The following is a 19,343-nucleotide window of genomic DNA, read 5'->3' as shown; positions in this document are numbered from 1 at the left end:
TTATACCCCTATGGTTCTGATGTCCAATTTTTTTTCCATCTCATTTTAAAAATGCTTTTTGATAGCTAACAAATCTGCTTAATGTGAGAACAGAAAACTTTACTTTTTAAACTGATCCTATTAATTCTAGTTTTAATGAGAGCCTGTCTTTATCGGAATTTTTGTTTTGTAAAGTTTAATAAATTTACTATATAATAAAGAACTTCTGTTCAAGTCTCCCATTTATGGAGTGTGTGCTTTTGACATCTGAGTGATCTTGGAAAGTGTCATCACTGCATCACCCATCATAAATCCATGCTCGTCTTTGAGTGAGGCAACAAGTAAAACTATGGGCACCAGATGATAACATCAAGCAGGACAACAAGCAGGAGAGAACAGGGCAGTGAGTAAAGGTTCCAAGTGAGTGTCAACAGCAATGACCACACAATAGGGTGGCAAACAACAGTTTAACAGTGTCAGCAGCACCAGCTTCCTGTTCCAGTGGGAGTCCACACTGATGATAGGAGCAGCATTGATTTCCTGTTTGTGCATTGACAGGTGATTCACGGTTTCTGTCAGTCTATTTTAATCATTACTTATTTGAAAGAAATTGCAGTTACTCTAATATAGTTTTAAAATATCTCTTATTTTGACAATAGTTTTTTAAAATTTCTTTATGCTTTCTTTCAAAGGTACCAGAAGTAGAAATAAAAATTCATAGCTCCCACTGATTTAAATCTGAAATTACTTATTTTGTGCTGGTTTCACCTTGGACAGTAGAACACTTAGGGACAGCATGGTGGCTCAGTGGTTACCACTGTTGCCTCTCAGCACCAGGAACCCATGTTCAATTCCATCCTTGGGTGGTTGTTTGTTTGGAGTATGCACATTCTCCCTGTGTCTGCATGGGTTTCCCTCCAGGTGCTCTGTTTTTCGCCCACAGTATGAAGTTGTGCAGGCTAGGTGGATTGGCCATGCCAAATTGTCTGTAGTATTTAGTGTCTGTAGTGTCCAGGGATGTTCAGGCTAAGTGAATTAACCATTGGAAATACAGGGTTACAAGGATGGAGGAGTAGGGGTGGGTCTAGGTGGAATGCTCTTCAGAGGGTTGGTGGGATCTGATGGGTTGAATGGTTTGTTTCCACTTTGTAGGGATTCTATGATTCTATAAATTCTAATTATGTCAAGGTGTTTAATGACTGGAAGAGTACCATAGCACTGGCTAGCTCCTGGCTTAGATGCCTGAGACCTTTTTTTTTCAAAACAAAATGTTCTTGCAAAATTTAAACTGTTGCAGTGCACAGTTTAATCAAAGCCCCACTTCGGAGTTATTTTCCTTCTCTTTCTTACTCATGCATATTAAAGGACTACAATAAACTAAACTCATTATGATGAACCTCGGACATTTCTTCAATTAAGAACGTATCTATTCGGTATAATAAATTCCATCAGTTGAAAAGTATTAATTCAGCTCTGCTGTATATATCGTTATTAGAGAATTGCTAGACTCCCCAACTGAGAAATTACACTTTTGCTGTCAGGCAGTACATGATCTATGAATCCTAGAATGGAGAGTTGCAAGAACCTGATGGCAGAGATAGTGGACCCATTGGTTACAATAGTCAAAAATTCCCTGGACACTGGAAAAGTTCCAGTGGATTGGGAAAATACTGATGTTACACTGTTATTCAAAAAGGAAAGGAAGCAATATGTGGAAAAATTACAGACCAGTTAGCTTAACACTTGGGAAACTGAGAAGGTGGCACCACTTTTGTTGGACAGTATTGTAATCAATTATCTAGAAAGAACTATCACGACATTTGAAAAGTCAAAACACTATCCATCAGAGTTAACATGGTTTTCCGAAGGGCAAATCACATTTGATTAATTTGCTAGAGTTCTCCGAAGATGTAACAAGCAAAGTGGATAATGAGGATCCTGCAGGTGTAACATATCAAACACCTTCCAGAAGTCCAGATAAGGTGCTGCACAAAAAGGTTAATTAACAAGATTTGATCATATGGGATTCGGGATAAACTATTAGCTTGGATAGGTGACTGGCTGATGGATAGAAGACAGAGCATCAGGATAATTTTTGTTTTCTGGATGCTAAAAAGTAACTGGTGGGATGCCACAGGTTTTGGTCCTTGGGGCCCAGCTGTTTACCATGTACAACTTGGATGCAGGGATAGAAGGCTTCATAACCAAATTTGCAGATGAGACAAAAATAGGCAGGACGGTAAACTGTATGAGAAAATAAAAAACCGTACAAATAGATGTAGATAGGTTAGGACAGTGGGGCAAAATGTGGCAGATGGAGTTTAACATGGATAAGTGGGAGGTTATGCATTTGGGTCGACGAAGGCAACCTATTATCTCAGTAGGGAGAGACTTCGGAGTATTACGGTACAGAGGGATCCGGGTGTCACCGGATTCACGAGTCACAGAAAACTAGCATGCAGGTACAGCAGATAATAAAGAAAGCCATTGGAATGTTGGCTTTTCTAGCTAAAGGAATATAATAGAGGTAAGGAAGTATTAGTGCAACTATACAAGGCGCAGCTTTGGCCCCCTTCTTTGAGGAAGGATGTAGTGGCATTAGAGGCAGTTCAGAGGAGGTTCGTTAGATTGATCCCAGAGATGAGGGATTTGTCGTAAGAACAAAGATATAACATATTCGGCCTATACTTTTCTGGAGTTTAGAATGAGGGGAGATCAAATTTTGGTATTCAAGATGATAAAAGGAATGGATAAAATAGACATGGAGTGGATGCTTCCTCTTGTGGGGCAGCCTAGGATGAGAGGTCATTGTCTTAGGATAAGGGTAGGAGAGTCAATATTTCAGACATAAGCCCTTTATCAGGAATAACTTGTGCCTGAGATGTGACCTTCCTGCTCTTCAGATGCTGCCTGACCTGCTGTGCTTTTCCAGCACCACATTTTTATTTTACTCTGACTCTCCAGCATCTGCAGTGTTCACTTTCTCTTAGGATAAGGGATAGCAAATTTAAAACCGAGTAGAGGAGAAACAACTATTTCCAAAGGGTTGTAAATCTGTGGAATTCTGTATCCCAAAGTGTAGTGGATGCTGGGACGATGAGTAAATTTGAGGAGTTAGACAGATTTAATGGGGGTGAGGAGCATATCAGCCATGATCGCATGGCGGAGCAGACTTGATGGGCTGAGTGGCCTAATTCTGCTCCTTTATCTTATGAACTTTAAGAACATCTTTTGTGAATGACACCACCACGTTTGCAGAGCAGTAGATAACCGTGCAGGTACATGGATTGAGAATACGGAATCAGTAACGAACTAACTTAAGTGAAAGTACTCCACTACTGAATTAAACACACATCTGAACTAGTGAAGTTAAAATGTTTGAACTGTTAACACTACTCTGGATAAAGAAACCTGCCTGATTGACAGTCCATTCAGTATTTTAACGTCGCTCAATCCATAACCAATGCATTATAGCTACTGTGTGTATTTGTTACACATATTTTTTAGCTCAAAGCCTTTAGAAGTCAACATGTGTTGCTGGAAAAGCGCAGCAGGTCAGGCAGCGTCCAAGGAGCAGAAGAATTGACATTTTGGGCATAAGCCCTGTCTAAAGGCTTTGTTGACAGCATCTCTCAAACTTGTGATACCATCACTTAGTGACAAATGAATAGCAGGTGCATAAAAACAAAGCTCACCATTTTGAGGGGCTGGAGGATCTGAGGTGTTTAAAGTTGAACACATTTGTTACCTTGACTACCAATAGTGTTATGTTACACACAACAACTGTTCCCTAAGGTCTCATGGAGCAGGTTACACATTTGAGTCACAGACCACCTCAAGCACCACTTTTCTATCATAGCTAAGAAAATGATACTGTTACAAATTATCTTCTAGTTTACAGCCCCTTCACTTTTCTTTCTAGTCTAGAGATGCCTATCTGCCAGCTTTTTTCTTTTGCAGCACCGATCTGTCAGTTGCCAATAGTTAACATACCATGTTCACTGCCAAAATAAAATTCTGTACACTATGTGCTTATTACTGCCATGCTGATCGTGTCAGAATTGACTGGGATTGAGCTGGTCAATTAAATTCCAAACCTTTGAAATAAACTTTTAGGCTGATATTTCAATGGAATGTTGTACTTTCAGAAATTCCATCATTTGGTGAAAACATTGCAGTATGGGAACATTAGCATTGGGTCCAATCTCTCCTCTGTGGAGTATATAAATTAATCCATAAAATACTTGAAGGAAATTAATCTGGTCTCCAGGCCAACCTCGATCCCTCAACCAACATCATGAAAGTTGATTATTGGGCTGTTTATCACGATGCATTTTATGTGACCTTTGAGAGTTCAATTTTTGGCTGCTGCTTTTTTTGTACAAAGTTCCGAATTGAAAGGCGTTGTCCTTTTTAAGTGTCCTTGTTTGCTAAGTTCACTGACTCCAAATCCAATATAAAATAAATGCTCTTAACTATGCAGCTGTAGAATACCATTTTGAATTATTCAGGTTTTTTTTGCCACCTGTGCCTCAATTGAGCATTCCCAATTTTAATTTTTTTCAGCATTGTTGACTGTGTTCAGTTGCCAAGGCCTAAAGCATTTTAACTGCCTCCCTAAATCTCTCCAATCTCTCTGACCTCCTTTCTAAATATGACTTGAAGCTTATCTTTTTTTAAAACCAAGCTTTTGGTCATCTTCCCAATGACATTCATATGTGGCTTAGTGTCCAATTATGTTTTGTTTTAAATTAAAATCCTTGTTTCCAAATATTCCCATGGTCTGGACCCTCCCTATCTCTATTATTAACCTGTAACCTGATGAGCTATCTCCACTTCACTAACTTCACATCGTGAGCTTCATAGATTTTATTACTCCATTGCTGATGGTCATGCCTTTAGCTGTATAGGCTCAAGCTCTCTAATCTCCTTTCTGATTCTCTGTCTTTCTACCCAGCTTTTCTTCTTTAAGGTATTCCTTACACCTAACAATTTGACCAAGCTTTTGATTATCTTTCCTAGTATCTCAAATTGTCTGTGTACCAAGTTTTTTTGTTTTGTTCTTCCCTTGTACTGTAACCTGGAACTGTATTTAGCACTTTCAACATAATGTTTAATGCAGTTTGGGGCAAATTGTCAGAGCAATACATAACAACAGACCAAATTTTCTCTCCTGTAAGTTACAATGTTCCAACATTGAACTTTATTGTGGCATAATTTCTGTTTGCAATCATTCCACAGTGAGCCTCTATATGAAAAGGGGAATGGCTAATTTAGTCAACCTACATTATTTAAAAGGTTTGCTTCAGTTGCTGTCCAAAATAACTTGTTTAGTGGGGAGGTACCCATTATTTTGTTACTATGCTGTATATATAGATGCAAAACACCCCATTTGGTTAGTTACTACAATTAAGTATTTTGGTAATGATTGTGAGTAAATAACTTCAGAGTTATCCATCAGTGGTCATAGTTGTCTGTCTCATTTGTCTTATTTTTGAAATCATTACAGATTCATATTTAACTGTAAAACTGAACCAGTGTGTATTAAAAGTTTGAACAATGAAAATAATGAGAAAAATCACATGAGGACTAAAACACCTGATAGTCATCAGGAGGTATTATGACAGTAAGTTTAGTATCATTTAGGATGTACTTGGCCAATACAAACTTTACCACATTGGATGATATTCAGTTGACAAACTGGCTAAACCTATTTTCAGTCTGAGGCATTTTGAACACCTTGAGCAACGATTAAATCACTGTAGTGAGCAGAGTTGTTGGTAGTTCCTATTGCTGGCACTCTGATCACAAAATGTAATTTAATGGAAGCAGAACTTAGTGTTACAATTCTTTTTCAGTTGTTCTTGACAGAAGCCTTAACATTTTAGGCACTTGAAGATTGATGGAAGTTTCTGTTCCTGGATGGAACAATTTTCATATATTATGATCTTGAAAATAACACCAGTATTCATGCAAATGAAATAGCAGGAATAGCAAGAGATGAAAGTAAATCTCAACAGATATTTCATTGAAAATGTTATTGTATGGGTCTGGTTCTAATTAGCTTTTCAAAACTAACTTCTGTAATGGCTTTTCATACTTCATTTGTCTGAAGTGGAAGGATATACCCCAAAAGGTGACAGTTATTTATTAATAATTTAACAATGGCCATCGGGTTTGGTAACTCCTGCCCATGACTAAATAGTAAGACCTAAATGCAGGAAGATTCTTTGTAAATGCATAACGCATGTCAGCAGTTACATGAACTACTGATTTTGTTTTTAAAATTAGAAATCTATAGGATAGCAGCCATAGTTTATTTCCTGTTTTCTTTTTAACATTAATTTTTCAAAATTTATAACCTCACTTATTGTTTTTTAAAAAAAAAGTCCTGTGTATTTTTAATTCAAAATTGCACCTTTTTAGCTTTTAATTGTCACTGTTCTATTGAACTTTTAATTGAACATTTTTATAGGATTTTAGCTGTCTGTATTTTGAGAAAAAAGTATTGTTAACTTCATAAACACTATACAGTTGCATACAGGAGCTACATAATTTTAATTTCCAATTCCATAGTTCATGTTCTTTATATTGAAATGTTAACTGTTACTTTCAGCTGTGGCTGTAAACATCAGAAACATGCACAGAAGGCTTGGTAATTGCCTGTGTCTCCCACTTCCATTATGTTGCCTCAGTATAGACATGTCATCCTGCTGTGTTTGTACAAATAGAAGCACTTTCTATTCTTGTCTGTCCAAAATGCTGGTACAGCCATCTAATGTGAGACTTTCAAGTAGATCATTATTAAAAAAAAAGCTCTGCACTTGAATTTGTACTGCTGCATCAAACCTGTTCAAATATGCATGTTACGTTATAGTTTGTATAAACATCTTACACTTTATTTAGCACAGGCCTAGACTACTTTGACAAGGATAAGGTTAAACTAAATGTTCTAGGAAAGTTGTGGTATACTGGCATTGTCACTGGACTAGAAATTCAGAGACCTACTTAATGCTCTGAAATCTTGAACTCTTCCATACCAGTTGGTGGAATCTGAATTCAATAAAAGAATCTGGAACTGTAAGCTTTAATGGTAACCATGAAACATTGTTGAGTTGCCATTAAAACTCATCTGATTCACTTATATGCTTTTAAGGAAAAAAATTTGCCATCATTACCTGATTTCTCCCTCCATGCGACCTTAGACTCTAGCATTTATAATTACCTTTTGGAATAGCTTAGCAAGCCATTCTGTTGTTCCATTCCTTTCAGATTTTTTTCAAAACTACTTTTTTTAAAAGAATAAAAAATTGTCCCAGACACTGCCATCATCATCCCTTCTTATTGTTTCATTAGCAGGTTAGATACAGCAGAAGTGGAGGCATAGTGAGATTCAGTCAGAGAGGTGACCTAAAATTCCCTCAGCATTAACACCAGCCCCATGAGGTTTCCTGCCATCCAGTCAAACATGAGCAAGGAAATCCCCTGCTGACTACTAGGTACTATATCCCCCTCAGCTGATGAATCCGTACAGCTTCATGTTGAACATCACCTGGAGGAAGCAATGAGAGTGGCAATGGTTTAGAATTCATTGAGTGCTAATGTAGAGTGTACTCTGTATACATCACCAAGAGTGGCTGGGTGGCTAACTGCTAACCAAGCTGGTTATGTTCTCGCTGTACTTGTCAAAGACAGTATTGATACGAGTAACCATCACACTGTCCTTGCAGAGACAAAGTCGCATCTTCACATTGAGGATGCCCTTCATTGTGTTATGGTACAAGCACTATTTTAAACTGGATTGATTTTTGGGCATATCTAATAATTCAAGACTGGGCATATTTGAGGTGCTGTGAGCTGTTAGCAGCATCGGAATTACGTTTAGCAGAGATCCGCAACCTCATGGCCTGGCATATTCACAACCATGGTCAAAAAAGATGAAAGTGACTGTCTTTGTAATCAAGGCACCATGGTCCTTGGGAATTAGTGGGAGATCTTTCTGCTGTTGGATTCACATTAAGCACAAAAATATTTGTTGAAGGTCAGTTATCTGAACTCCAGGGCATAAGCACTACAAGAATTCCACAGGGTAGTGTCATAGGTCAAATATTCATCAACAGCTTCAAAACTCCAATCTTTGATTGTACAGTTTTCTTCATCGTTTGCTAAACCTCAGAACCTGAAACAGTCTATTATCAAATATAACAAGACAAGGACAGTCTCCAGACTTGGCTGCTAAGTGACAATTTGAGGAGATGATGGTCTAGTGGAATTATCACTGGACTGTTAATCCAGAGACCCAGATCCTGGGGACCTGGGTGCAAATCCTACCAGGCAGATGGTGGAATTTGAATTCCATTTTTTTAAAATGTAGAATTAGCAGTTTAATGATGACCACAAATCCATTGACAATTGAGGAAAAACTTGTCTGGTCAGTAATGTACTTTAGGGAAGGAAACTACAATCCTGACCTGTTCTGGCCTACGTGTGACTCTAGGCATGCAGCCATGTGGTTGATTCTTAACTGCCCTCTGGGCAATTAGGGATGGGCAATAAATGCTGACTTAGCCAGTGATGTCCACATCCCATGAATGATTTTTTTTTTAATTTAAATTGACATTTTGTGCCATAGAACTGCTAAGTGATAATCATCCTCAACAAGAGGGAATCTAATTGTCCCCATTGACATTCACTGGCATTACTTTTGTTGAATCCTTTTCAGTATCTATGTCCTGAGGGTTGCCATTAAACCAGAAAATGAACCCCACAAGCTATATAAATACCATGGCTACAACAGCAGGTTAATGACTAAGAATTCTGTAACTCACTTCCTGACTTCTCTCATCTGTTCAACATCTGGAAGTCAAAAGTCAACAGTGTGATAAAATATTCCCCCATTGTCTGAATGAAGGACTCCAATAACATACAAGAAGCTTATCAAGACAAAACAGCCCACTTGATTGGCACCACATTCACAAACATCCAGTCCCATCACTGCCAATGCATATTAGCAACAATGTACAAGATGCACTACAGAAAATCACGTAAACACTTCAAATAGCACTTTCCAAATTCACAACCGCTATCCTCTAGAAGGATGAAAGCAACATACGTTTGAGATTATCGCCACTTGCAATTTTCCCCTGTTACGTTCTCCATTGTGACTTGGAAATATCTTGCTGTTCCTTCACAGTAATAGATTTAAAAATCCTAGAACACTCTACCAAACAGTACTGTGGGTATATGTACACCAAATGGACTGCTGGGTTAGAATGGTGCTGGAAAATTACAGCAGGTCAGGTAGCAACCAAGGAGCAGGAGAATCGATGTTTCGGGCAAAAGCCCTTCATCAGGGTTTTTACCTGTTTTTGCCAAATGGACTGCACCTATTTAAGAAGGCAGTTCAATCACCACCTTCCTAAAGACCATTAAGGATAGCAAAAGTGTCAGTGAAACTTAAATTCAATTTGGATACTTTCTCATTGGACAGTACAAATAATTCAGTAAGTAAACCTAGCAGTCACTGTGTCACTGAACTATGCAAACCATAATGTAACAATTTTTGATTTCTCAGGCTACTCAGCTGTTAGCTATGATATATTAAAAACAGTGCAAATGAGCAGGAGTGAGAGATGACTGTGTGCTCCTATTTATCATCCCTTCGCAGATATCATCATGGCTTTGTTTTGTTCAGCTTCATAACTGAACAACCAACAAACCTTTCTGTCTAAACTGACATCTGAACAAAGTCAAGGCACTGAAAGTTGCTGATGCCCATGGAGACTGGATGAAAGAAATTTGACTGAAATATGTGATTTTAATTATACTTTTGGGTGTGTTCTGGTGCACTGATAATTAATAATTACAGTTGTAGTTGGATTTGATGGTATACTTGTAAGTAAAGCCAGTTTTTTTTATGAAGTGAATTTTTTTGAATGTGTTTAATTATAACTTTGGTATACTGTAAAGTCACTACTATCCTTCTTTGAAACTTTAGGCATATGGTGATGGCTATGGAGCAACCTATGAAGACCAAGGTTATGACTCTTATGATAACAACTACAGCAGTCAAGGCCAGAGGTACTTATTCTGCATAGCCGCAAACACTGATTTTATTTTTAATTTATGGAAGACTGGGACATCATTCAGTGTGACTTATGAATTAACAAAGCAAATAGACTGTCATTTGTTGCAAAGGAAATTGAAAACTTCAGTTATACAAGGCACTGAAACCACATCTGCAGTGTCATGTACAGTATTGGTGATTTGAAAAGGTGGAAATGCATTGTAAGCAGTTCAGAGAAGGTTTACTTGACTAATACTTGGAATGGGCAGATTGTCTAATGAGTAAATATGATGTGGAGGAGCTGATGTTGGACTGGGCTGGACAAAGTTAAAAATCCCACATCAGGCTATAGTCCAATAGGTTTATTTGGAAACACTAGCTTATTTTTAAAGTAACATCTCCGCTCAGACGATGCATTAAAGGTGTGAGGTTAGAGTCTGTCTTTATCCTAATCTTGAGTCAAACTGATTCTACTTCCAAAGTAAAATTTATAAATATTAATATGGATTGGCTGCCTGCAGATTTATCCTTTTTTTTGAGCAAAATAAAATGTATCTGCAAAATATAATTCTGTAAGTGGACATTCACCCCATAGACTTATATCTGTATATGCGTGCATGAGAGAGAGCGTTAATGCGTGTGAAAGTATGTGTTTGTGCCTACGTGTCTACGTCTACACACAGTGTGGTGGGGTCACCAGTAGTGTGACATGCATCCAAGGTACTCAACCTGGCTCCCGGTCTCTGATCAGCCAATCTGCTTTGTTGCATACCCTGAAGTCCGCCTTGGAGGATGGTCACCTGAAGATCTAAGGCTGAATATCCCTGGCCACTGAAGCACTCCCTGACTGGGAGGGAACACCCCTATCTGGCGATTGTTGCGCGATATCCATTCATCTGTTGTTGTAGCATTTGCCTAGTCTCACCAATGTACCATGCCTCAGTGCATCCTTGCCTGCAGCTAATGAGACAGACTAGGCTTGTATCCACTGGAATTTGGAAAAGTAATAGGCAACTTGATTAAAAATCATAAGATTCTGAGGGATCTTCACTAGATAGATGTGGAATGGTATTTCCCAATATAATGGATCAAGAACTAGTGTTTACCCTTTTAAAACCGATGAGGCAAAATCTTTCTCTTCAAGTCATGAGTCTTTGGAACTCTGTTCATGAAAATGTGATGAAAACAGTGTCCTTTGAATATGTTTAGGATCAAGTTTGATAGATTCTTGTCAAGCAAGGAAGTTATCAGGGGTCAGCAGGAATGTTGATTTGAGATTATGGTCTGATCGATGATTGGTAAAGCTGACACATGGGACTAAATGGTGTAATCCACTTCCTTGTTCACATATAACTACATTTTTAAACCCTATTTTTAGGAGATATCATTTGTGACTTGTATTTTCTTCCTATTAAATTCAGAATGAAAAGCCACATGTTATCATGCTGCAGGTATCAGTAAAATTATGCCCAGCAAGATTTCTAACAAAGTCATTCTGATGATGGGAAGAGAATAACACACAAGCACCCTCCTGGACTGCTTTGCAGGTCAACAGAAGTAGGAAATATCAATTGGATTAAGCATGTGTCACCAATATTTTGCTGTTTTGCAACTGAGATCATAATTGTTAATTTTACAAGAAATGCTTTCTTGCAAGTGTTACAGAAATCAGAAGCTATTTGACTGGAACTTCAGAGTGCAATATCATAATAATAGTTGTCCTTAATAATATAAACCCTCTACTATATTGCCATGAGTAAATTCTTCGTAATTCTTGCAAGAGGACTGGAGATTGTTTTGAAAATTGTAAATCTCAAAACATGCATCCCTCAGAAAGGAGATTGAAAGCTTGTGATTTGCCATTTTAAATTCTTATTGATTTTTATATCTGATAGTGAATAAAATAAAAATCAATTTTTCAACCAATACAACAGAAGACAGCAGTTTTAATCAAGTGCCTCTAGGTGGACATTCTGTATTTCTAATCTTATGAAAATGTTTTTTAAGGAGATCTTTGATATTCAGCAAGTCAATAATGATATAACCACTAACACACATATGCTTTTGTTTAATTCCTCTCTGCTTCTTTACGCAAGATAATATTTTAAACAAGCTGCAATAAGCCAGTTTGTGATTGTGGAAGTAAGGGGAAAAACCTAAAGCGTGTTCTTTTTGAAACTCTTGATTCCAAATTGAAGCAGATTTAATAGCACGAAATAAATTGATCTCTTAAAAAGTGTGCGAGTGTAACCAATTAGATAGCACTCTCAAGAGCTGGCATAGGCACGGTAATCTAAATGGCTTTTGCTGCGGTATAGTTATATAAAGTAATTAAAAACTTCAGTGTTGACAGTAAACATTGTGCAGGGTGCATTAGCATATAAAATATTAATTTTTTAAAGCTATAGATTTATTATGAAAGAATTGACTTAGAATATAGAACATTTATAGTGAAGTACAGGCCCTTCAGCCTTCAATGTTGAGCCGACCTGTGGAACCAATCTATCCAGCACTATTCCATTTTCATCCATATGTTTATCCAATGACCATTTAAATGCCCTTAAAGTTGGCGAGTCTACAACTGTTGCAGGCAGTGCGTTCCACGTCCCTACTACTCTGAGGACGGAAACTACCTCTGTCTGTCCTATAATCTGTCATTCCATTAATTTAAAGCTATGTCCCTTTGTACTATCCATCACCATCTAAGGGAAACGGCTCTCACTGTCCGCCTTTTATTATTATCTGATGTCTCAATTAAGTCACTTATCAACCTACTTCTATCTAACGAAAACAGCCTCAAGTCCCTCAGCCTTTCCTCATAAGACCTTTCCTCCATACCAGGCAACATCCTAGTAAATTTCCTCTGCACCCTCTCCAAACCCTCCACATCCTTCCTATAATGCGGTGACCAGAACTGTATGCAATACTCCAAGTGCGGCCACACCAGAGTTTTGTACAGCTGCAGCACGACCTCGTGGCTCTGAAACTCTGACCCTCTACCAATAAAAGCTAACGCACCATATGCCACCTTAACCAACCTATCAACCTGGGTGGCAACTTTCAGGGATCTATGTACATGAGCACTCCGATCTCTCTGCTCATCTACACTACCAAGAATCTTACCATTAGCCCAATTTTCTGGATTCCTGTTGCTCCTTCCAATGTAAATCGCCTCACACTTTTCCACATTAAATTCCATTTGCTACCTCTCAGCCCAGCTCTGCAGCTTATCCATTTCTATCTGTAACCGGCAACATCCTTCGGCTCGATTCGCAACTCCACTGATCTTCGTGTCATCCGCAAATTTACTAGCCCATCCTTCTAAGCCCTTATCTAGGTCATTTATAAAAATGATATCATTTGCAAAACATATTTTTTTTTATGGAGTTAGCAAATTGGTAATTCATCAATTTTTTTTTGAAGTTTACATCTTCTACATTATACTATTATCCAAACAGTTTTGTCAGCAACTGTAATTAGAATATTTCAGTAGTTTTCTCAATTTCTTTTTGAGTATATAAAAAGACCCTTGTTTACATGCCCTTCAAACATCCATAAACACTATACCCATAGGTTTCCCATTATCTAATGTTCTGGCTATATCTTTAAAAAGGACTTAATACATTTGCAAAGCGTAGTTTTTCCTTTCAAGAACCATGCTGCACATCCTTAACCATTTGTCAAATATGCTTGCACTTTCGTAATGTGATTAGGTAGAGCCAATATAATTTGATTTTTGAGTTTACTAAGTCCCTATTCTAGTATTTTTTCCATTACTGAACTCAGGTTCATGGTGTGCTTACGTTTCATCCTCCTGCCTTAAATAAGTGTTGCATTTATTCCTTGCCTCAGAGGGTTGTGGTGAATCTAGTGAATTCTGTAAACTAAGAACCAGTGCAGTCACTGGCTCTGCAACCATCTTTTTAAAAATCCAAAAATGTAGGCTATCAAATAGAGGGTTTTGTCAATTTTTAGATCCAGTTGATTTCTCCAGAATTTTATCTTCACTTTGGTGTTCCTTACCCTCATCGTACCTAGGCTGCTGACTATTTGCAGTATTTTTTGTGTGCTTTATTAAATTTCAGAAAGCTAAATGTGGATAGAACTAGGGTTGATGTTTGCGCACTTTGATACAGTTATTTGCAGAATTACACATTAAGGCATGTACCCCCTAATGTTCACTGTTTGAGTCTGTTGATTCATTGACATACAAATGAATCAGTGTCCAGTGCTTGCATACAGCTATGGTCGTCTAGTCATAGAGATGTACGGCAAGGAAAAGATTTTGTCTATGTATCCTGTCCATGGCCCTCATGATTTTACAAACCTCTAAGGTCACCCCTCAGCTTCTGACGCTCCAGGGAAAACAGCCCTAGCCTATTCAATCTCTTTCTATAGCTCAAATCCTCCAACGTTGGCAACATCCTTGTAATTCCTTTCTGAACCCTTTCAAGTTTCACAACATCCTTCTGATAGGAAGGAAACCAGAGTTGCATGCAGTATTCCAACAGTGGCCTCACCAATATCCTATACAGCTGCAAAATGACCCACCAACTCCTGTACTCAATACTCTGACCAATAAAGGAAAGCATACCAAATGCTGCCTTCACTATCCTATCTACCTACGACTCCACTTTCAAGGAGCTATGAACCTGCACTCCAAGTTAAATAAAACTTGTACACAATTAATAAATGGCACGTATGTTTAATTTTGGCTGTGTATGTTTTAAATGCCATCTCTAGGTGGTTTAAAGAGTTCGCATAAACAAAGGGGCCCGTGACATAATTTTGAAATGGTGGAAGCAACAGAGCTAATCTCTAAACTGGCATTGCCAAACAATTCAGTGAGAAGTGACCCAGGACTGAGAGTCTCTGACAGATGAAGTGGAGCTACCCCAAAAGCATGTGTGGATCAGGAAAGTTCAGACTTGAAATGAAGTCAATTGCCTTGTCAAACCTGCATCAATTCAATTATCAAGACCTCGCTGGTTGGCCCTCTCCTGCTGTTGTGTTGCCCTTTTCTGGAGCTGGGAGGCTGAGCCAGCTGTTGTGACTCACCATCTCCTCGTCCAGACTCCAGGATGTGTTGTCAGATGGCATTATTCCCATCTCTGGAAAAGAAAACATGGTTTAATTCACCACCTCGCTCCCTGCAGATTTTTCCATCCATAACCTGCAATATTCCTTTGACACTCAGTGCAAACTTGAGGAACTGCACTTTAGAATTCAAACTCCAATAACTTTTAAATTAAACTTCAGTAAATTTATATCATAACCACTGCCTTCAATTTATTTTCGTGTTTTGTTTTGTTGTTTTGCTGGGTTGGTCCTGTTTTCTCCCCTTTATCTCTTATTGCATTTTTACAGCCATTCAAACCTTATATGAATGTACACTTTGTTTCTTTACTTTATCGTTTAGCATTCTTTTTAGCTGTTAGATTGTGAAATCCTTTATTTAATCTGCCTTGGCCTTTAACAAAGAGCTTCTGTTTTGTTCTCCTTGCGCCTTTGCCCTACTAGTGGCTTCTAAACTCTGATATTGCTATCTGCTGAAAGACCCAAAATGTTAACTGTTATTCTGTCTGATCTGAATTTTCTTCAGCATTCACAGTATGTTGCTTTGGACAGTTACTACCAAATTCATGCTCACTTTCCATAATTAATTTGTACCTTTCTCAATTGAAATTGATACTGTTTCTTGGAATTATTCCACATCAAAAATTAAGTAAAATGATGTATAATTACTTTGCTCACCTTTTTAAACACAGCTGAACTCCTGTCCTAACTGATCTATTCTTGATGCATCAAAATTGTTCACCCTGTGTCAGCTGAAGTTGTCGAATAGATACTTGACATCAACATTAACTATGTGTGTCCCCACAGCTGTATCATTAAAAAATTGTAAACAACAGAATAATATTGGCAATCCACCAATCCTCTGGTACCATACCTTTAACTAAATACTAGAGCCTCCATTTCATTTCTTTCAGTGATCTTTTGATATACTTAATAGGGGAAGGTGATTGATCTGCTCTCCGAGAAGCTAAATTCACCTCTCTTCTGTTTTTTTTTATATTCTTTGTGGCTTGTTGTAGTATTAAACTGCCAGAGACTGAAAAAAAGATGTATTTTTGTGTACCTTCTTTTGTCCTCTTTTTACCTTGTTGTGAAGGGGGTTCTAGGTTTGTCTAACTCATCTGTGGTGTCTCTATAAACATATTTTCCTCGGCCCATTAAATCTCCTTGTATGAGTTTCATTGCTCTAACACTGATTCGCCTCCAAGTAGCTACTTCCAACCTACTTTTGCTAACCTCACTTCTCAGCTTAGAAATATTAGCCTTCCCCTAATTTAGAATGCCCTTGCTTATTTTGTTTGCCCTTTTCCACAATTGTGCTAAATACTAATGGATTATCTGTCATTACTATTATAGTACTCTTCCTGTTTTCATTCCTACTGAAATAGTACTATTTAGGTTATTGTAGTGAAGGCCTAATATTGTATGAGAATTAGAATTATTTTCGTAAATTTAGTCAAATCTGGTACTTTAACTGATGGACATTAATGGCATCAACTCACTAGGTCAAAGTCTATGTTGAAACTATCCTATTGAGTAAGAAGTGTGCTATGTTAGTTAACTTAAGAGTTTGCAAAAAAATACTAGAGGTATCTCTTATAATGTGATTTATGTCTCTAAATCTGAACTAGGTGAAAATGATCCATTCTCTTGGAGGCAAAATTCTGACATTTATTTCGAAGATACAATTACAAAATTAATGAATGCACCATGACTCTTATTAGTTCTATGTTTTCATATATCTATATGTCAGGGAAAGCAGAGTGTGCATTGTGTGCTTAGCGCACAAATTTCTCTATGCTGAGCAGAGCAAAGGTGAATCATCTGTCACAGAGGAATTGGAAAGTACTTGTATCAGAACAAAGGGCACTTGGGAGATGTCAAACATAGTTTGGATTTACCAGCACCATCTGCTAAATAGTGGTACTTAAAATTACCGATTCATGTTAATAGCAGATACTGCAAAAAATCCATGTGACAAGAGAAGACTTGTTTTATATTTTGAATAGTTTGATTGGCCATCATAAGATATCTAGTTTTTTTTTGCACTGGATACTAGGCCAGCAATATTAATACAAAATTCAAACAAATTATTTATTAGTATGTTAAAACTGAGTTTTATCTTCTGGAAATTTCTGCTCCGTGAAGTTTGCATCAGCATTTTGCAGAAGATTTAACTGTGACTACTCTATGCAAAGTTTTTGATATAGGTTCAAATCTCAAATATTAACCATAAAGCATACCTTTTAGACATTGAACATTGTGTTTGTTGCATAATTAAAAGAAGAACATTATAGCTGACCCAATTTTCCTTTCCTGGACAAGATTAATTGCAATATTAATTAAGTTCTGCTAACTTAGAAATTAAAATACATTGTAATTCTTGGTAATAAATGAAGATTTCATGTAATTTGTGTAGTTGAGCAGGCATTTTCCTGGACTCATCAATTGCAGGACAGAAGCACATCAAAGATTAAAGCAGTTTGATCTCCCTTTTGTCTCTTTTGAGAAACTAAATGCATGACAAGTACTGTGTAATGTATAATTGGTAATCCTGTTGGGTCCATTGTCTTTATTCAATAATTTGTGTTGGCTTTGTTACTGTTGTTATGCATCCACTAGAGACCATTGAATATTGGTCATCTGTTTTTATTTGAAAGAAAGATTGGGGAAAATCAGCTTCTAATTTTTTGTCAGATATTGCAGAGCCATGAACATAGTCAAAAATTTCTCTGCAATTAAGACCTGCTTTGTTTACGTAAGAGTTACCACATTACAAAAAATATTGGACTGATCTAGGTGGTAGCAATCTGAAATTAAAATATAAAATGTGTGAAACAGTTACATATCAGGTTGGTGATCCTTGGCCAGAACATGAACTGTATTTTTAGTATGCACGTTAGTACAGGTAGACAACCCTTTATCCGAAATCAGAAAACTCCAAAGTCTGAAGTTTTTTTGTGAAGTTATTTTTCTCATTAATGAAATTGTTTGGCGTGCAAACAGTTAACCCAAGTTGACACCCACTTGATGTTACATGGAGGTGTGTGGCCCAGCACTGGCAGGCCTCAATTCTGTCTCAAGGCCCATTTTACTCAGTGAGTCTGCTCCTCCGGTAAGATTTTTGTTTTTAAATTTCACCATCAAACTGTCACTTATTCTGAAATTCTAAAAATTCTGATTCCAAAAACCAGCTGGTCCCAACCATTTCAGGTAAAGGATTGTACACCTGTACCTTTATAGGCATTAATAAGTAAAACAGAAAAGATGGCTAAGATAAGTATTCTGATGTGAGCTGAGCTGTATATTCATAATTTAGATGAGGGAATTAAGTCTAATGTGGGTAAATGTGCGATTATCCATTTTGGAAGCAAAAACAGAAAGGCAGATTATTGCCTGAATGGTGATCCTTTGGGAAAGAGAGTGGTGCAATGTGGCAAGGAAGAAGCCAAATGGTGTGTTGGCCATCAGCAAGAAGATTCAAGTACAGGGGAAGAATGTCTTGCAGCAATTATACTAAGCCTTATAAGTTATAATTATACTAAGACCCTGTGCTGATTTCATATTGTAAAGGAAGAATGTTCTGGCTATGGAGGGAGTCCAGCAAAGGTATACAGACTGATTCCTAGGATGGTAGATTAGATTAGATTACTTAGTTTGGAAACAGGCCGTTCAGCCCAAAAAGTTCACACCAACCCGCCGAAACGCGACCCATTCCCCTACACCTAACAGTATGGGCAATTTAGCATGGTCAATTCACCTAATCTGCACACCTTTTTGGACTGTGGGAGGAAACCGAAGCACCCGGAGGAAACCCACATGGACACTGGGAGAATGTGCAAACTCTACACGCAGCCGTCTGAGGTGAGAATTGAACCCGGGTCTCTGGTGCTGTGAGGCAGCAGTGCTAACCACTGTGCCACCATGCTGCCCATGACCTATGAAGAGAAACTGGGTCACTTGGGACTATACTCAGTGGAGTTTAGAAGAATTGGAAGAGGAATCTCCTAGAAACCTGTAAGTTATAACAGGATTCGACAGAATAAATGCAGAAAGTATGTTCCTGATGTCTAAGGAGTCGAGAACTAGGGGTCACAGTTTAAACATGCATTTAGAACTGATGAGGCAACATTTCTTCTCCCAGAAAATGGTTAGCCTGTGGAATTCTATGCCACAGAAAGCAGTTGAAGCCAAAACATGGAATGCTTTCAAGAAGTTGTTA

The 19,343-nt window shown here is 37.8% G+C and overlaps 1 protein-coding gene across 2 annotated transcripts in view; it reads left to right on the top strand.

Moving 5' to 3' along the window:
* LOC140476958 (KH domain-containing, RNA-binding, signal transduction-associated protein 3-like) overlaps window positions 1-19,343 on the top strand; it is a 170,287-nt gene that overhangs the window by 112,647 nt on the left and 38,297 nt on the right. For both annotated transcript variants that reach the window (XR_011960634.1, XM_072569981.1), the window contains exon 8: window positions 9,977-10,059. Coding sequence is in view for 1 of the 2 variants with exons in the window: in XM_072569981.1 (XP_072426082.1) it covers window positions 9,977-10,059 (83 nt within the window). In the remaining variant the exon portion in view is untranslated. The remainder of the gene's footprint in view (window positions 1-9,976; window positions 10,060-19,343) is intronic.

Source organism: Chiloscyllium punctatum, chromosome 5, assembly GCF_047496795.1.
Source record: "Chiloscyllium punctatum isolate Juve2018m chromosome 5, sChiPun1.3, whole genome shotgun sequence".
In the NCBI taxonomy this organism is placed as follows: Eukaryota; Metazoa; Chordata; class Chondrichthyes; order Orectolobiformes; family Hemiscylliidae; genus Chiloscyllium; species Chiloscyllium punctatum.
The sequence above is the reverse complement of the archived record's forward strand: the minus strand, read 5'-3'. Positions and strand labels throughout refer to the sequence as shown.